At 46.2% G+C, this 18,945-nt stretch overlaps 1 protein-coding gene and 1 non-coding gene across 2 annotated transcripts; one reads left to right on the top strand and one right to left on the bottom strand.

Annotated features, from left to right (window-relative positions):
* Positions 1 to 6,962: 6,962 nt before the first annotated feature.
* Positions 6,963 to 18,569, bottom strand: LOC132596389 (WW domain-containing oxidoreductase-like; the record flags this gene model as incomplete). The annotated part of the gene is made up of 4 exons (XM_060293418.2): positions 18,204 to 18,569; positions 13,006 to 13,070; positions 10,077 to 10,134; positions 6,963 to 7,141 (listed from the first exon to the last, which is right to left on the bottom strand). Coding segments are annotated over exons 1-4 (409 nt in total), but the record flags the coding sequence as incomplete, so codon positions are not given.
* On the top strand, positions 7,901 to 7,973 carry TRNAA-UGC (transfer RNA alanine (anticodon UGC)). The gene has a single exon. It is a non-coding gene; the product is annotated as a tRNA-Ala (tRNA).
* Positions 18,570 to 18,945: the final 376 nt, after the last annotated feature.

An 18,945-nucleotide genomic window follows, 5' to 3' on the forward strand; every position in this document is an offset into this window, starting at 1 on the left:
CTGCGCCACCAGGGAAGTCATACATTTTTATTTTTTAACATTTTTATTGGAGTATAATTGCTTTACAATGTTGTGTTAGTTTCTGCTTTATAACAAAGTTAATCAGCTATACATATACATATATTCCCGTATCTCCTCCCTCTTGCATCTCCCTCCCACCCTCCCTATCCCACCTCTCTCGGTGGTCACAAAGCACCGAGCTGATCTCCCTGTGCTACTACATACGTTTTTAAATAAGTTTTTTAGATATGATTACCAAATTATGAGATAAGGCTCATTAGAATATTTCAATTGATCATTTCCTTTAGATATATAGCTTCTAAAATACTCTGATCACGTGATTCCCATTTATATTCAATGTCTAAGAATATTTAAATGTAAAAAAGGTTGTTTAATTCATAAGGTACTAATTCTCAATTTTTTTTTTTTTTTTTTTTTTTTTTTTTTTGCGGTACGCGGGCCTCTCACTGCTGTGGCCTCTCCCGTTGCGGAGCACAGGCTCCGGATGCGCAGGCTCAGCGGCCATGGCCCACAGGCACAGCTGCTCCGTGGCATGTGGGATCCTCCTGGACCGGGGCAGGAACCCCTGTCTCCTGCATTGGCAGGTGGACTCTCAACCACTGCGCCACCAGGGAAGCCCCAATTCTCAATTTTTATGTAATATTATTCAAGGACTTTTTCCAGTATTGTCAAAAATCTCAATAGTTTCTCAGAACAAATAATTTCAAAATCATTTTACTTACAATATATGGGTTTATTTTAGCATAAAAGAGAAATGGTCACAAATGCTTTTAAATTAAAATGGGAGTCTGGCAACTTCCCTGGTGACACAGTGGTTAAGAATCCGCCTGCCAATGCAGGGGACATGGGTTCAAGTCCTGGTCCGGGAAGATCCCACATGCCGCGGGAACAACTAAGCCCGTGCACCACAACTACCGAGCCTGCACTCTAGAGCCCGCGAGCCACAACTACTGAAGCCCACGCACCTAGAGCCCATGCTCCACAACAAGAGAAGCCACCGCAATGAGAAGCCCGTGCACTGCAAGGAAGTGTAGCCCCCGCTCACCGCAACTAGAGAAAGCCCGCGTGCAGCAACGAAGACCCAATGCAGCCAAAAAATAAATAAATTTTTTTTAATTTTTTTTTAATTTTAGTATATTAACGCATATATGTGGAATCTAGAAAAATGGTACAGATGAACCGGTTTGCAAGGTAGAAACAGACACAGATGTAGAGACACCAAGGGGGGAAAGCATGAGTTGGGAGACTGGGATTGACATATATACACTAATATGTATAAAATAATTAATAAGAACGTGCTGTATAAAAAAATAATAAAATAAAACCTAAAAAAAAATTTGTTTTTAATACATGGGAGTGTGAATTCCCAAAAGATTATTTAGATTATTTCAGAAAATTTTCCTCTACTTAATGAGCACCAGGTTCTTAAAAAGAAGACAAAGGTCAAAATTCCACTAGTTTTAGGGGCTTCCCTGGTGGCGCAGTGGTTGAGAGTCCGCCTGCCGATGCAGGGGCCGCAGGTTCGTGCCCCGGTCCGGGAAGATCCCACATGCCGCGGAGCGGCTGGGCCCGTGAGCCATGGCCGCTGAGCCTGCGCGTCCGGAGCCTGTGCTCCGCAACGGGAGAGGCCACAACAGTGAGAGGCCCATGTACTGCAAAAAAATAATTAAAAAAAAAAAAAATCCCACTAGTTTAAGTCTTGTTGACAACCGGAAAGGAAACTGTAATCAGGCATTTCAAGATCCCTAGTGTAATGACCCCACATGAGTAAGTTTTAACCAAGAAAATGACTCTAAGGTGGCCTATGGCCTCGAATTTATGGGATCTTTTGGAATAACTGAGGAAGAAAAGTCAAAGGCATGATTTAGGCTAGAAGGCAAATTTTAGTAACACTAGGTGTGGAAAAGAAAACAAAGATCTGAGGGTGGAGAGGAAGAGAGTCTGGTTCATTACTGTCAAAGTGTGGGTTTAAAATGTTAACAATGAATACACTTTTCTACATGAAGAAAAGCACTTCTCTTGTATTACCGTAGAACTGGTAGAATCTACACCAGATATGAATTCATCGCGGTGATGATTTGTAGGATAAAACAATATGGCAACTCCACTTCACACTGTAATTTCAACACATGATTTTGCAAGAAGACCCCAAGCTCTAAAAAACAGGCTCTCTAAGCCAAAACAACCAATTTCAACATTAAACTACAACGTTTTGGGATTCCCACACGGAAATCCAATACCTTCATTTTGTTTCAAGAACAAATTTGGGGTTGACTTTGGTAGCTTGAGCAAATACTTTTTATATCTCAAAGTATATCAATTTTGGTATATAAGTGTGTGTATACACGTACACACATTATTAGAATCCCTGTAATGAACCTTAGGGAGGTTTATTATATATAACATAAATACCAATAGAAAATTAAAGTGTCAGTCCCAAAATACATTTTCCTGGTGTATGCTAAGGTGGCCAGCTTGTATATGTTCAGGCAAAAAAACAGTTTTGTTCTTGTTAACGGGTCCTCTGACTCACAAATCGAAACCAGGCCAGGCTATTCCAGATTTCAAGTCACAACATTCGAAACAGCCCCGTGTTATGAAACTTCAAAGGGTCGAAGAAACTTTTCATCCTGACTATACTCGGAAAGGGATTCAAAAACCAAACTTTAACCACTACTGGTTTAAGACTGGAAGTTAGGAAGAAAGCTTTATCATTCACCATTGCCAGTGAACAGGAGACTGAAAATGGCTAAGCTGTGCATACTTGGTAATATTTTTTCAATGGTTGTTTGACAGAACCTGGATTTCACTCCGTAGGTGCCACGATGATCAATCTGCTCCCTACAACTATCTACACGATTTCCAACAAACGTCCCCGCTCCCAGGGACAGTGTGCAGGGCAGGCGCTGCCCCATATTTCGGCATTCAGGTAATCCCTCGTGAGAAGGGTCCGGCCTTGGAGGAGCACATGTCAGCCCTCAGATTTGAGAAGGCAGCATTTTGTACTGAGCTATTTATAAGGAGAGCCCAATCCGCTGGACTGACAGGCTGAGTCTAGAGAAGCAGCTATGGGATCTTCCGCAACAGGAAGCCTCCGAGACTACCTCTCCGGAGACTTCGCGTTAAGGTCCATATTTAATGATCACCATGTTGAAGCCATCTCCATTCGTTTTTTTGTTTTCGTTTTTTACCAAATCAGAGGCATCGAGCCACTAACTCCAGATCGCCATGGACACCCGCCCCGCCCCTTCCTGCCCAGCGCTAAGCTGAGCACAAACAGAAATGAACTCCTCCCTCGCCTCTAGGGCTTAGCTGTCGGGACCGGGGCTCCAGGCCTCGCGGTCTGCTGGCGGAAGGAAGCTCTGGGTGCACAGGTGACTTCCCCGTGGACACTGAGAGGCTGAGCTCCACCGAGACAGGTCCACAAGCTACAGCGCTCAATCTACACGAAGTTCTTAGGGTTCAGAAGGCTCATTAAACAAAGGTCGATGAGAGAAGAGTGTCATTTCAGAGGCTGCAACGTCCTAAGGCCGGCAGCTCCCTAAAGCTGGGGACAGAGGTGAGGCAGGAGGCACAGGCACTGGGGGGGCATCCCCAACAGACACGTATAATGTGTTGCCACCATCTTCCTCGTGGCCTGGGGCATCCACTTCATCTAAATTTCACCTAACTTGTGGCTGACTCACAGCCTGCTGGGGTGATCTTATTTTGAAAGGGATTAGACCATCTGAGGCAGGGGTCGGCAAACGTTTTCCATTAAGGGCCAGACAGTAAATATTCTAGGCTGTGCAGGCCACAGGGTCTCTGCCGTATTTATGCAACTCTGCTGGTCACATGAAAACAGCCACAGACAAAACGGAAATAAATAGGCGTGGCCATGGTCCAGTAAAACTTTACTTGCAAGATCAGGCGGGAGTCAGATTTAGCCCACGGGCTGTAGTTTGCCGACTCCCCATCTGGACAGCTGAACCCAGTCAACCGCAGTATCTGCCTACAAACTTCCAAGAATGCAAAACGCTTTATTGTGGCATTTCCTCTGAATCCGTCTACCGACCTGCACCACCCTGATCTTTATAAGCTGAATTAATAAGCAAGAGTCCCTCCAATTGCCTTCGGAACATAAAATATCCAAAGTTCAAAATACACTTACAGCCGGGGTAAGGGGGGCGAGGTACCCAACATGGACGACAAGAATCTGCATAGAGGCCACGTCAAAGGGGGCAGTGTCTTGGCACGTCCCTGCCGTCCACCAGGGAAGGCGTCCCCTCTCACCGCCCGAGCGCCCCCTTCACAACAGAGAGCCCCCTCCCAATGGCAAGTCCAACAGAGAGGTGCCTTGCAGGGAATTCAAAAACACGAACAGAAAGCATCACTGGGAACACCGGATTTGTAAACCAACCTTTGTAAAGCCAGTTAGGTTACCTGTGTTTTTAGCTGTGGAATCACCACTCTCAAAATAAAGACCGGTGTTTTGTAACAGCCCCAAGAGCACAGACATCCATGAGGCTAAAGACTGGACAGTTCACACGTAGGAACCGGGCTCCCCTGAGCAGCAAGAGGAAAAGTGCAGGCCAACACCATTCAAGCTTCAAGAGAAGATGACTCCCGAACGCCGAGGAGTGTTGGGAGTGAAGATGCCTGATTCACTCTGCGCTCAGCTGTTCCATTTGAAAGGGGCAGAAACAGAGTGGTGATAGCGATTTCTAAATTGGCGTGTTTCGTAGCTCAGGAGAAGAAATTTATCTGGAAGGCACAGCCTACTTGGACAAGGACACTCTCTAAGGCAGCCAGCCGCGTGGGATATAAAAGCTGCCTAAGTGATGACGGCAAAGCCACGGGCTTGCCTTCGGCTCTTTGCTTTAAGCCTGATACCACGGCTGCAGCGCCAGAGCTCTTTGCGAGGATCTGATTGCCTGGAATGTTCGGTCTGATGTTATTTCAAATATGAAGCAGACAAATCTCCAGCACTCCCCTAGACTCGGGCTTCTCAAGACTGGAGGGGTCACGGGGAGACCAGGCAGAGCTGAATGCAATGAAGGTTCGAGCTGGGGAAATGGGGATGGGGGGCGCGCTCGGAGACCTTCCCCAGCCTCCCTTCCAGCCTGAGCCGTCCGACTTACCATCACATGTGACTGGACCACGGGCACCTACTTGCAGGGCCCACAAGAAAGATCAGGGACCTCAGGAAGGGGAAGCGGCAGCTGGGAAGAGGCACAGAGCTTGCCTCCGAGAGGTCCGAGGTCCACTCTGACCAACGACACATTTCTTCTCAATGCTTCAGAACCTCATCCTCCCTTCCGACCAGGATGCAATACCCAACTACACATAGCTCTTTGAATATTCTGGACCAGTGCCTTTAGTCCTGGATCATGACGTCATAGGCCTCACGCGGCAAATCTTCAGCAGAGCTTCAGAAGGCCTGCCATCTAACGTCAGACAGGGCCGAGTTTCAACACTTACGCACAAACCATCAATAGTCACTTATCTTACTTATGAAAGGAAGAAACTGTCTAGCCACGAGATTAAGGGAATGAGATCTTTTAGTTAATTCTCTGGTTAACTGAGTGTTAAATAAGAAGAGGTATTTTACTTAAGTCCTTATTTTTTCTTAATTATTCTACACTGTCTTGGTCCACACACTCACGTAACGGTAGTCAACGCCATCAACACAACACACTGTTTCCTGGACGACTGAGGATCCAGCTGTTACTTTTAATATAGCATCATCAGCTTTTCCTATCGATGACAATAGAATGAACCCCGATGTGATTCAGAAAACCGAACTGAACATATTCTGAGCCCAGGATGAGGTCTGAGAGTTGATTTTAAATAAGTCCCTTTCATTTAAAAAAAAAAATTCCATATGCTTCTTTGCCTTAATGGACAGGTACAGTCAAAAGTTCCGCTCTGGGACCGTAGCTTGTTAGATTTTCAACCCTGTACTATGTAACAACTGATGTATGTCAAGAATGTATGTCACTTCCTATACGTGCCCTGATGATACCAGGGAATGCTTCTGCAAGTTCAAGAAGAGGTCACCGAAAATGAAGCAAGACAGAGAAAGAAGTGCAGGGGATACACAAACCGGTGAGGAGACAAAGCTGGTGAGAGAGAAGGCCAGTGAGGTGGGGAGCACCATGAAGGGTGAAAAGGAGCGAACTTGCCAGAAGACAGCTGAGCACAATTCCATGTTTTGTCTCTGTAAATTAACCTGAGGATGCGTATCCTTACTCAAAGCAGCTGGTTCTCACAGATTCAGACATTCATGTCAATGGACCAAAGCAAAGTAAGAATTAAATCATCTGGAGAGTGAACGCAGGAGCATCTGCTTTGCCGCAGCTTCTCTACCGGCCCATGAGGCTAAGGAGAGGACACCCTCGGAGCCCCTCCCTCATGACCGCCACCGCAGTTAAACGCAGGCAACCAAGAGGGCAGCTAATTCTCCGACTCTGCAAAGAAAGAAGATCCTGTTCTCCAAAGAAAATCATATTCTCCGTAACCAACGGACAGCTGCAGTGTCCTTTGTCCCAAAGCCCTGACACACCACTGTTCCCGATATTCCATTACCAGTCAGCGTTGGGCCGAAGAACCCAGGTAACTGGACCATGACCGCACACCACGCAGACCAGGTCAGAAACTCCTAGACAGAGCCAGCTGTCTCTCATCCTGAAGAACCAAAATAGCCACCATCTTCCGCTGAGTGTTCAGCTTTCAGAGAATTCAAGGTCAGCCCTGACACGGCCCTCCTTCCATGGAAACACTGGGACTGAAAAAGGGCCCAGAACTTTAATGACACGATAGCTGAAAAGGCTATAAATACCTTTTAAATTAGAGAACCACCAAACAAAGTTTTCTTATGGTTAGACTAAAGCAGATTTCATCATAGCAGTGACAAAAAAAATAATAATAACAACAACCATCGCTGTCAGTTAACAACCTACCTATTCCCGAATTCGCTCCGGTAACCACGACCACTTTGCCACTGAAATCCCGGCCCTGGAGGATTTCCATGGCGGTTGTGCTGCTGTCGTATCTCTGTCTGGTGGTTGGCTTCGTAGGATTATCGTCCACAGTAAATGCCAGTCTTGGGTCCAAGTAGGTAGTTCTTTTATTTATGTGGCTGCAAAGAAAAGGAGAAAGCAGTGAACCTACAGCAGTGAACACAGGCATTTATAATTACAAGATAATCTTATAGTTTAGGCTAGGCAAACCCCATTTTTCATGGACTAAAAAAGGCTTATTCTTAACCCCGGAAAGACCCGGGTCCATTTAATCTATCTTCTGGCCTCCAGAAGGATTATATTCCTGCCTAGAAAGACAGCCGTCGAAGCATTTTCTTCAGAACTGCCCGTAAAATAGGCTGTAACATACAAAGCACTGCCTTGTACCCTCAGATCTCAAACATGGAGTAGGCTTTGGGGTTTTTTTCTTTTAATTCATGTAAATGTGGCTATAAGATCCATCAGGCACTCTTGTCAGTAGATTTCAATTAAATCTCTTATGTGCAAGGGCCTAAGAAGATTGGTAAAGAAGTAGAAAACTCAAAATGATGAAAGACAGTAAATATGAAACCAGCCAACTACTGAAATTCTAATAATTTTCATTATAAGGCTGTACTCACACACTGTAGTTTTGATTTGGAGTTGACTGAAATCTTGTAGAAAGAATATTAAACTATACTGGTAGTATAAACAACATATTAAAATACATCAGTACAACCTGTTCATACAGATGAATAGGCTGCTCCTTACAGAACAGGTTTATTTTTTACATTTTAAAGGTGATCTCGGGGTTTGAGATAGACCTCAAAATATCTTGAAAACTATTAAGAACTCTCCAGAAAGAAAGATTTCATGATTTAAAATGCATTTGTGGGAATTCCCTGGCAGTCCAGTGGTTAGGACTCAGCACTTGCACTGCCGAGGGCCCAGGTTCGATCCCTGGTCGGGGAACTAAGATCCCGCAAGCCCCACGGTGCAGCCAAAATATAAATAAAAACATTAAAAAAAAATGTATTTGTAACATGTATGTGTGTGTAAAATTATACACAGTTTAAAATCAATACTCGTCACCCCATAAACACTAAGACTCAAGAATAATCCAACTTTCATTTTACTTATAACCACAGATGCCAGATAAGCATTTTGACTCCAGTGTCTTACAGAGGACAGAGCAGGGGGGGAGCCGGGTCACCCTGGCTCACAAGACCCAAATGTGCATCTCTCTTCCCAACTCCTCAGTGACTTTACCTCGGTCGCTGGAAATAAGCTATAGGGGAAGTACTTATACCACGGAAACAAATATGGGCTTTTCCCCCCAGGGAACTGGTTGTTAAGCATTTACCAGCACACCTCTCTAACGGGATCAGAGTGGGGAAATGACTGGCCAGGCAGCCCAGCGCTCGCCTCCCTTAGGGCATTTCAGGGACTGAATGAGCTGATACTACAGGTATAAGTTGGTTAGAACATGCCTGGCTCATGTTAGGTGCCAGATGCGTGGTTACTGTTGCTGTTTGTTACTGGAATTTATTCCAAGGATAGTTTTACAGAGGAGGATGCTCTTTATAATTACAGGCATACCTTGGAGATACTGCATTGCAGGGTCAGTTCCAGACCAATACAATAAAGTCTGTGTCAGGCTTCCCTGGTGGCGCAGTGGTTAAGAATCCGCCTGCCAATGCAGGGGACACGTGTTCGAGCCCTGGTCCGGGAAGATCCCACATGCCGAAGAGCAACTAAGCCCATGCGCCACAACTACTGAGCCTATGCTCTAGAGCCTGCAAGCCACAACTACTGAAGCCCATACACCTAGAGCCCATGCTCCACAACAAGAGAAGCCACCGCAGTGAGAAGCCTGCGCACAACGAAGAGTAACCCCCGCTCGCCCGCTGCAACTAGAGAAAGCCCGCGTGCAGCAATGAAGACCCAACGCAGCCATAAATAAATAAACTTAAAAAAAAAAGTCAGTGTCGCACGCAATAAACCGAGTCACACAAATTGTGTGGTTTCCCAGAGCGTATGAAAGTTATGTTTACACTACAGTCTATTAAGTGTGAAACAGCGTGTCTAAAAAAATATACACACCTTAATTAACAAATACTCGATTGCTAAAAAATGCTAACCATCACCTGAGACTTCGGTGAGTCACCAACGTTTTTGCTAGTGGAGGGTCTGAAATATTGCAAAAATTACCGAAACGTGACACAGAGACACGAACTGAGCAACTGCTACTGGAAAAATGGAGCCAAAAGACTCCCTTGAGGGGGAGTTGCCACAAACCTTCAATCTGTAAAAAACGCAGTATCTGCAAAGTGCAATAAGACAAGGTCTGCCTGTACAGAAGCCAGATCACAAGAATTTAACAACATCAATGCCCAGTAGGTAATTTGATAAATTACAGTATATCTATACAAAATAATACTATATAACCGTTAAACATCATTGTCTTCAAAAATTTATAAAGATATGAGAAAATGCTCATAAGAATTATGTAGAAAAAACAGTTTACCAAACAGTTAGTGCAATACTTTTTTTTTTTAAGCACTTATATAGAAAGACTGGAAGAAAAAAATCCAAAAATTGCTAAAAGCAGTTAGTCCTGCTAATAGGATTACACTTATACACTATATAATATTTTCCTACAGTCAATGTATATTCCTTGTACAAAAAAGTTCCTATTAAAAAGCAGGATGGAACTTCCCTAGTGGTTAAGAATCTACCTGCCAATGCAGGGGACACGGGTTCAAGCCCTGGTCCGGGAAGATTGCACATGCCGTGGAGCAACTAAGCTCGTGTGCCACGACTACTGAGCCTGCGAGCCACAACTACTGAAGCCCGCACGCCTAGAGCCCACGCTCCACAATAAGAGAAGCCACCGCAATGAGAAGCCCGCGCACCGCAACAAAGAGTAGCGCCGGCTTGCCACAACTAGAGAAAGCCCATGTGCAGCAACAAAGACCCAATGCAACCAAAAATAAATAAATAAATGTATTAAAAATAAATTAATTAATTAAATAAAAAGCAAGATGGCTAAGAAGTTTTTTTGTAGACACTTACTCGACAAAAAACATTTGTCCATTCTCATCAGTTTCTTGTTCCCATCCATAGGGCAAATCTGAAACACAGAAGGACAACAGGTCTATGTGGGGGTGGGGGTGGGGGTGGGGGTGGGGGTGGGGTGGGTTAAACTGAGGCCCCTGCCCTTCCAGCCCCAGACCTATCCCACCAGACCAGCAGGTCACGTGCTCCAACTATGGCAGGTACAGAAGGCCCATTACCCCAACCAGACTCTACATTCTGCCTCTTGCTTGGAATTAACACTATTTCATTCTTTTTTTTTTAATTTTATTGAAGTATAGTTGATTTACAGTGTTAACTTCTGCTGTACAGCAGTGACTCAGTTTGACATATATTATTTTTCATATTCTTTTCCATTATGCTTTATCACAGGATATTGAATACAGTTTCTTGTGCTATACAGTAGGACCTTGTTGTTTACCAATTCTATATATGTTTGTATCAGCTAAACCCAATCTCCCAATCCATCCCTCCCTCACCCCCACTTTCACAACCACAAGCCTGTTCTCTATGTCTGTGAATCTGTTCCTGTTTCGTAGATATGTTCATTTGTGGCATATTTTAGATTCCACATATAAGTGATACCATATGATATTTGTTTTTCTCTTTCTGAGTTACTTCACTTAGTATGATAATCTCTAGGTCCATCCATGTTGCTGCAAATGGTATTATTTCATTCTTTTTTATGGCTGAGTAATACTCCTTTGTACTGGGTTGGCCAAAAAATTTGTTTGGTGTTTTCCATAAGATGACTCTATTAGTGCTTAGTTGTCTAACTTCATTCGAAACAATTTTGTTAGACTGTACTGTGACAGCCGTCATAACAGCATGCCTTTTAAAAAAACATCAAAACTGGTGAATTTTTGTGTAGCCATTTTAATATTGAAGATGGAGGGGAAAAAGCAACATATTCAGCATTTTATCCTTTATTATTTCAAGAAAGGTAAAAACGCAACTGAAACACAAAAAAAGATTTGTGCGGTGTATGGAGAAAGTGCTGTGACTGATGGAATGTGTCAAAAGTTGTTTGTGAAGTTTCATGCTGGAGATTTCTCACTGGACAATGCTCCATGGTCGGGCAGACCAGTTGAAGTCGATAGCAATCAAATCGAGACATTGAGAACAATCAACATTATACTATGCAGGAAATAGCCGATATACTCAAAATAGCCAAATCGAGCGTGGAAAATCATCAAAAACCAGCTTGGTTACGTTAATCGCTTTGATGTTTGGGTTCCACATAAGTTAAGCAAAAAAAACCTTCTTGACCTTATTTCTGTATGCAATTCTCTACTTAAACGTAAGAAAAATATTCTGTTTTTAAAACAAATTGTGACGGGCGACGAAAAGTGGATACTGTACAATCATGTGTAACGGAAGAAATCGTGGGGCAAGCAAAATGAACCACCACCAACCACAGCAAACCAGTCTTCATCCAAAGGTGATGTTGTGTATATGGTGGGATTGGAAGGGAGTCCTCTAATATGAGCTCCTTCTGGAAAACCAACGATTAATTCCAACACGTACTGCTCCCAGTTAGACCAACTGAAAGCAGCACTCGACGAAAAGCATTCGGAATTAGTCAACAGAAAACGCATCATCTTCCATCAGGGTAATGCAAGATTGCATGTTTCTTTGATGACCAGGCAAAAACTGTTACAGCCTGGCTGGGAAGTTCTGATTCATCTGCCGTATTCACCAGACACTGCACCTTCGCATTTCCATTTGTTTCGGTCTTTACAAAGTTCTCTTAATGGAAAATATTTCCATTCTCTGGAAGACAGTAGAAGGTACCTGGAACAGTTCTTTGCTCAAAAAGATAAAAAGTTCTGGGAAGATGGAATTATGAAGTTGCCTGAAAAATGGCAGAAGGTAGTGGAACAAAACAGTGAATACGTTGTTCAATAAAGTTCTTGGGAAAATAAAAAATGTGTCTTATTTTTACTTAAAAACCGAAGGAACTTTTTGGCCAACCCAATACCACATCATCTTTATCCATTCATCTTTTGATTGACAGTCAAGTTACTTCCATGTCTCGGCTACTGTGAATAGTGCTTCTATGAAGATAGGAGTGCGTGCAGCTTTTTGAATTACGGTTTTTTTCTGGATATATGCCCAGGAGCAGGACTGCTGAATCATATGACAACTCTATTTTTAAGACTATTTCATTCTTGGGAATTCCCTGGCAGTCCAGTGGTTAGGAGTCCACACGTTCACTGCTGGGCCTGGGTTGAATCCCTGGTCGGGGAACTAAGATCCTGAAAGCCATGTGGCCAAAAAATAAAATAAAATAAAATACTATTTCGTTCTTGATCATTCTTCAACACTCCATTCAGCTTCTGCTTTTCACAAAACCCTTACTGGTTGCTCCAACCAACATGAATTCTCCCTTGAATGAATTCCCAGAATGTTATCTACGCTACAGCAGGCACCCAATACCATTCATATGCTGACTTGTGAAGATTCATACTATAGACTGGTTGCATTTTTTTCCCAAGGGCACATGTTGTCTTTTCAAATGGACCCTCAACCTCTTGAGAGCAGGGACCTTCTTACACTTCTATTCCATGCATGACACACTTACTCAGAAGCACCTACAAGTCAAGGCAAGCTTTACGGAATTCTATCAAACGCTGATATATTTAATTCCAGGATAGGAACCAAGACCAACTTTACAAGCAGTGCAACTACGGAAAAATCTAATGAACTGTGAATTCAAGGCCCCTATTATTTTAATACCTTCTTATTTAAGAAATCATCCTAAGCACTCCACCCCAAGAGCTCATCACTTCCTTCTACCGAATCCTACAAACTCCCCAGAGGGAGAGTCCAGCTCCTGTGACAGTTTTCCCATCTCATTAATGCTTTAAATACAAGGGTCTCTGCTTTATGACGACAACATACAAACCTCCTGCTATTCGCTTTCTTTTCCCAGTTTTCGGATGTTCCCACTGAGTCTTCTCTTCCGTGTGACTGTTAAAAAAAAAAAAAAAAATCCACGGAATACGTAGTAAGTAAAAGTTACACTTCTAAAAATTAATCAATGGCATTAAATTTTTTTTGTCCCCCACGTGATACTCTCTCAAGAGTACTCAAGTCAGACAGTCAGAAAGAAATATTCAGATTATAAATGTTACTGTTTGCATCAGGTCAAATTCTCTACTTTGGAAGCAGCAGCAGACTGGGAAAAATCTCCCGAAAACCTGTATCTGTTAGCTGGTGGTGAAGCCAGAGGAAGGGGACTTGACCCCAACTGGGGGTCAACTCTAGGAATCTCGCTGAATCACTCAAAATACCTAGAGATGTGTTTCGTTTTGTACTTGTTTTAGTTTTCGTTTTAGTTTTATTCCAGGATAAGTTGAAAAATTTCAGTCAAATTTATAATGCTGATATGCATGTACCATTTAGATATAACCTTAATCTTCTTAAATGTTTATTCTTTCCACAGATTTAACTTCAAAGTGTTTTTTAAGCACTGATTCTTAATTTCATCCAAGAGGGTAAGGCAGCTCCGTAGGTCAGTCACTCACCTTTGGAGCCTCAATTTCCTCATCTGCATAATAATCCTAGTATTCATCTGAGGAGAATGCTAGGAGGATACTGTAAATAAAGGTTTGAACACAGTACTTGGCATAAAAAGCCCTCAAAAGTTCTATTATTTTCAACAAATCAAATATACAAACTAGTCTGATTTCTGCGCCAAACTAGCATTTCATCTCGGAAGAGCACACACAGTTATCAATGAAACCATGGGCCAATAACAGACTAGCAACACCTGTCAACAGCTGATCCAGTGTGGAGAAAAACATAAAATTACTTAATCAAGGAAACAGCTGCATGTTTCAAGAGGCATTCAAAGTTCACATGCTCAGGCCAAAGTAGAAAATAATACTTAATCACTGACAACCAGATGATAGAATATTCCTTCCCTATCCATGATTTTAAAGAGAATAAATACAGAGAGCTTGTGAACGCTCTTGTAAGACGTTGCACGTCAAAAGCAGGGTCTTTCCAGGAACTGCTGGCTTCTGGTGTTTCTGCAAACTAACGGTGGCCAGTACAAGGACACAGTGGACACTGGACTCAAAAGGCCAAAGACCTGAGCTCCTGTACTGCCTGCACTCAGTGAGCCAGTCTCCCTAGAAGCACATCCACCTCACAGAGCTGCTGCAAAGGTAAGAGACACCATACCTGGGACAGCGACTGGTGAACCATTAGATCCCTGTACAAACAGAGGGTATCAGCAAGGACCAACTCCCACCTGTGTTATCGCCCCACCATCAAACCCTGACTGCAGAAAGGAAGCCCAAACAGGAGTAAGAACCAGGTTACATTTGGTAATTTGGATCCCTTGGAGAAGTTTTTCAACCTCCAGCCTCAGTTTCCCCATCAGTACAAAGGAGAAAATTATGGCCCTACTACTTGGGGTCATAGAGGACTCAGTGAGTAACATGTGAAGAACTAAGAACCGTGGCTTTGACAGAAAAGGATTATTTTAAATAAACTTTTATATAAAAATTAATTAAAGGGTGTTCCTTTCTCATTGTAATCTAAAATGACTTTTTAATGAACAGAAAATTACAACACATGTCCCCAAATTACCTTATTCTCCTTTAAACAGAAGCCCTTTTTTTTCTTTTCTTTCAGTAAGCTTTTTGTCATTTAAAAAGATAATTAACAGTGATCTTAATTTAAAACAAAGGGATCAAAGTTAAATTCACACCACATTACAGGGCTATCACTTTCAAGTATGCTCCTCTAAGTTTTTTTTTTTTTCCTTCCTTAAGCATAGTTTCTTGAAGTTAACTGGGAGACCCAGAGCCACTTGTGGACAGGGGCTCGCCTCCCATCGGGGCAGGCCAGCCATCCCTCTGCTGCCAAGAGGCCCAGGCTTCAGAATAAAAGGGGGGCGAGAGTGGAGGACCCAGGACGGCCCAGGCAACGGCATCCACAGCCCCCATCCCCTGGTTAAGGCAGAGGAGCTTCTCCGGACCGTGCTAGGGAAGGGAGAAAGGCTCATCAGCTCTCTGTGGTAACAGGTCTGTCCTCAGCAGCGTGAACGTCCCCTCCATGGGAGCCCAGCCTGGGGGGCCTTGAGCCAGGGGACACGTGTGTCTTTGAGGTCTGAGTGCACCCTGGGGAGTGTGAGGGAGCCTGAGGGGTTGACAGAACCCACACAACAGAAGAGGGGTGAGACTACGACGGGGTTTCCCACAAGACCCCAGAGGCCTGGTTGGGAGCTACAGCCTCTGCCCTTGGGCACAACCCTGCCACAGTGGGATGAAGACCATGGAAAAAAGGAACGACTGCAAGGGCAATCTATCAGCCAAGTTGCCCAGACCCCAGGGGACAAGTGACCTTCTAGAATCAGGAGTGAAAAGAAGGATCAGGATGCTTGCAGGTCAGGAGAGATCAAGGGGGACTGCTGGGAATCCAGGGTCAGGATGGGTCGGGGGCATCCTTCCACCCCAAGCCAAAGAACGGAAGGCCAGTAGGACAGGAGAGAGAGTCTGGAGAGAGGTACTCCCACCCCCCAGCTGGGAGCCCGCCAAGCCTTGTCACCACAGTCAGTGTAAACAACAGGGCCAGATACCGGGGTGGGGGGCAGGAGGCAGAGAGGGGCGTACTTTTCAGAGACCGCATAGGCGCCACCAAGTCCCCTGGCCATGGGCTCCCCGGAAGCTGTCAGCAGAGCTGGCTGGGGCGTGTAGGTCTTACCGAGTGAAAGAAGAGCCCCAAGCCCAGACAGTGGATGCCACCCAGGAAGGCAGCAGATGGGAAAAGCCACCCAACACAAGGTGAGGTGCAGGAGGCAGGGTTAGCGAAGGCGAAGGGGCCTCCAGACCGAACGTGAGGTTCCAGGCGAACTTGAAAGGAAGCCAGGGAGCTCTGGGGGCAGCGGCCAGAAGGGAACAGGCCCCACCCAGAGCAGGGGCAGAGGAGCCCCCCGAAGCCGCGAGGTAGGCCGTGCGCATCTTCGTGTCCCCAGGGCCTAGAACGCCACCTGCCCAGGGAGGCCCGTGGGAAACCTTCCCTAGATGAGCTAACAGATTCGTTCCCTGGATTTACTTTACGGCGCCAGGATGCTAAGCATGGGGGATACAGAGGGGAACGAGAAAAGGTCCCCGCCCTCACGAAGTTGACAACGTGGGGAGAGACAGAGAGCAAAACAGGGCCGAGTAGAGCGTAGAAAACTACAGACAAGGGAGAGCAAAGTGGTGGAAGGCAGGCACGGGGCCGATGCAAGGGAACGCTCTCGTGGGCAGTGACATTTAAGCTCAGCTCTGAGGGATGAAAGAGCGCTTCAGGCAAAGGCTGAGGCAACAGCAAATGCCCATTCACGAGTTGCCCGGGGCCCGCCAACTGCCCCCTGGCTCCCTGCTGCTAGAAATGCCCCTTCAATTCTCCAGAGCAGAAATCATCCTTCTAAAGACACAAACCCGAGGTCACTCCCTGGCTCCAAGTCTTCAGTGGACACGTGGGTCCTGCTGACAGAGCCCAGATCCTCCGAGGCACAGAAAGGCATAAACCAACTGTGCCCTTCCTTCCCACCTCAATCTTCATGTTCCTGCACCACCGCACAGGCCGGGCCTCTGTTTCTTCTACCTGGGCTGCCCTCCTGCCCCTGGACCTGCCCACTTCTACCTGTGCTCTAAGGCACAGCTCAGGTGCCCACTGCCCCAGGCACCTCACCACCTACCCACACAGCTCATGCTGAACAGGCTGCCGCTCACTACACACACTGCGTGGGGACCACGTCACTGCACGTCGCTCTGTCCTATAAGACTGGGCACTCATGAAAGTGACAAGCGGTCTTATGTTTTGTACTTTTTTTTTTTTTTTGCCGCGACGTGTGGCATGTGGGATCTTAGTTCCTTGACGAGGGATCGATCCTGGGCCCCCTGCACTGAGGATGCGGAGTCTTAACCACTGGACAGCCAGGGAAATCCCAACGAGCGGTCTTATTTATCTCAGTAAAACCAATGCCCAGCAAAGAGCCTGGCACAGGATACATTCCCAATGTGTCTTGAATGAACTCACCAAGGTCGTTTCCTCCTGTTTTTCTTTCTAGCAAGCCACCGAAGGCAGCAGAGGCTCACAACCTTGGGCAGATTAGAATCACGTGGGAAGGTTTCACAACCTACCACTAGGGGCGGGAGGCGGGGCAAGAAAATTAAATGAGAATCCCTGGAGGTGGAAGCCAGGAAAAGATAGTTTGTTTCCCAGGTGTTGAAAATCACCGATTTACATCCATGTTTCTCAAAGCCGTAACTGCCTCAGCTGGAAAGCTTAAAAAATAAAGAATCCCTATGTTGGCTGCCTGCTGCATGAGCGTCTCTGTGGAGACCCCAAATCTATAGTTATGATGGTCCCCAGGTGATTCTAATATCAGGCCTGGAAGGTGCTGTCACAGCTGCAGAAATCAGCAAAGACTAAGAGTTATCCAGCATTGAGTATGTTTAGGCCTGTGCTAAGCCTTTACGTACAGGGCCTCAACTAAAACTCCAACCAACGTATTTAGCAGATAAGAAACCCGTGACTGAGAGTTATTCCAATGGCCCAAGGTCACACAGTAAGTGGTGGGAGAAAGGGTCTCCTGGTGTTTCCAAAACTTTCCTGAGAACTATAGTAAAGCTATATTAGCCATTTTATATGTATACATATATATATACACACATAGTTACACTAGGACACTTGCTAAAAACACACACTCCTAGGTCGTCAACCCAGACCCCCCAGAAAGGAGCGGGGCATCGGCATTTTTTTCTGATTTTGGGGGGGCAAAGGGAATGAGGCCGGTCTGCCATCCTTGCACCGTGCAGCGCTGCCTACTGGGCAGCAGAGGGCGCGTATGAGCGCCGCCAGGTGACCCCCGCTGGACCCAGGGCCAGAGAGGGGGATGGCCCGTCCTCAGGACCCCGGCAGCCTTCCCTCTGAAGCTCTTCAACCATGACTTCCACTTCGCCCTCCCAGGCCAAGCCTGAGCGCGAGCCCGCGGCCCTCCCCGCGCAGGTGGCATTCGAAGGCAGCGCGGAGTCCCGAGCAGGTGAGCGGCAGGGTTCCAGCTGCGTCCGAAACCCGGCGGCCCCCCGGCGGCCCCCTTACTTGGCATAGTAAACCCAGCCGTCCTTGGTGGTTCTCTGCTCCCAGCCCGGGGGCAGCTCGTCCTCGCTGTCCGTGTCGTCCAGGCCTGCGTAGCGCAGGGCTGCCATGGCTGCAGAGAAGGCGCCCGGTCACCCGCTCGCTCGCCCGCTGCCGGGTCTCCGCGACCAGAACTCAGTCCCGCTTCAACCGAGCGCCGCGCGCCGCGAGCCCCGAACGCCCGCGCCTGCGCACTGTGCCGCCCGGAGCCCCTCCTCCGACTCGGCAGGTGAATCCAGTCTCCGCAATTGCGCAGCTGCCGGAGTCAAAGGAGGCGGGGCCTGAGAAGACCTACGGGGAAAGAACCCACGAGCTCGCACGGCCGCTCGGCTGGAAGTAAAAGCCGGTTGAGAGCTCCGTGTCTCTGGAGATGGAGTCGAGCTTCGACACCTCCCAGCCGCAGGCAAGGGGGCGTGGGCATCCAGTCACGGTCCAGGACTCCGCCCGTTGCTGGGCGACCCGTAATCACTTCCGCGTTGTTCTAGCCAATCCCACAGGAGCTACAGCAATTGGGCATCCTGGGAAATGTAGTCCAGACCCTGCAGGAATAGAGCGTGGCGCGGAAACGAAGGAGGCAGCTGCTGGCTTTCTGGGCTATAGCCTCTCCTTTTTTTAGGGCATTCGGAAGAATGAATGTTCCTGCTCAGACACCTTCCAGAGCGTTCCATGACCCAGGCTGATTCACAAACTTTGTTGTGCATGTAAA

Source organism: Globicephala melas, unplaced genomic scaffold (assembly GCF_963455315.2).
Source record: "Globicephala melas unplaced genomic scaffold, mGloMel1.2 SCAFFOLD_253, whole genome shotgun sequence".
Classification (NCBI taxonomy): Eukaryota; Metazoa; Chordata; class Mammalia; order Artiodactyla; family Delphinidae; genus Globicephala; species Globicephala melas.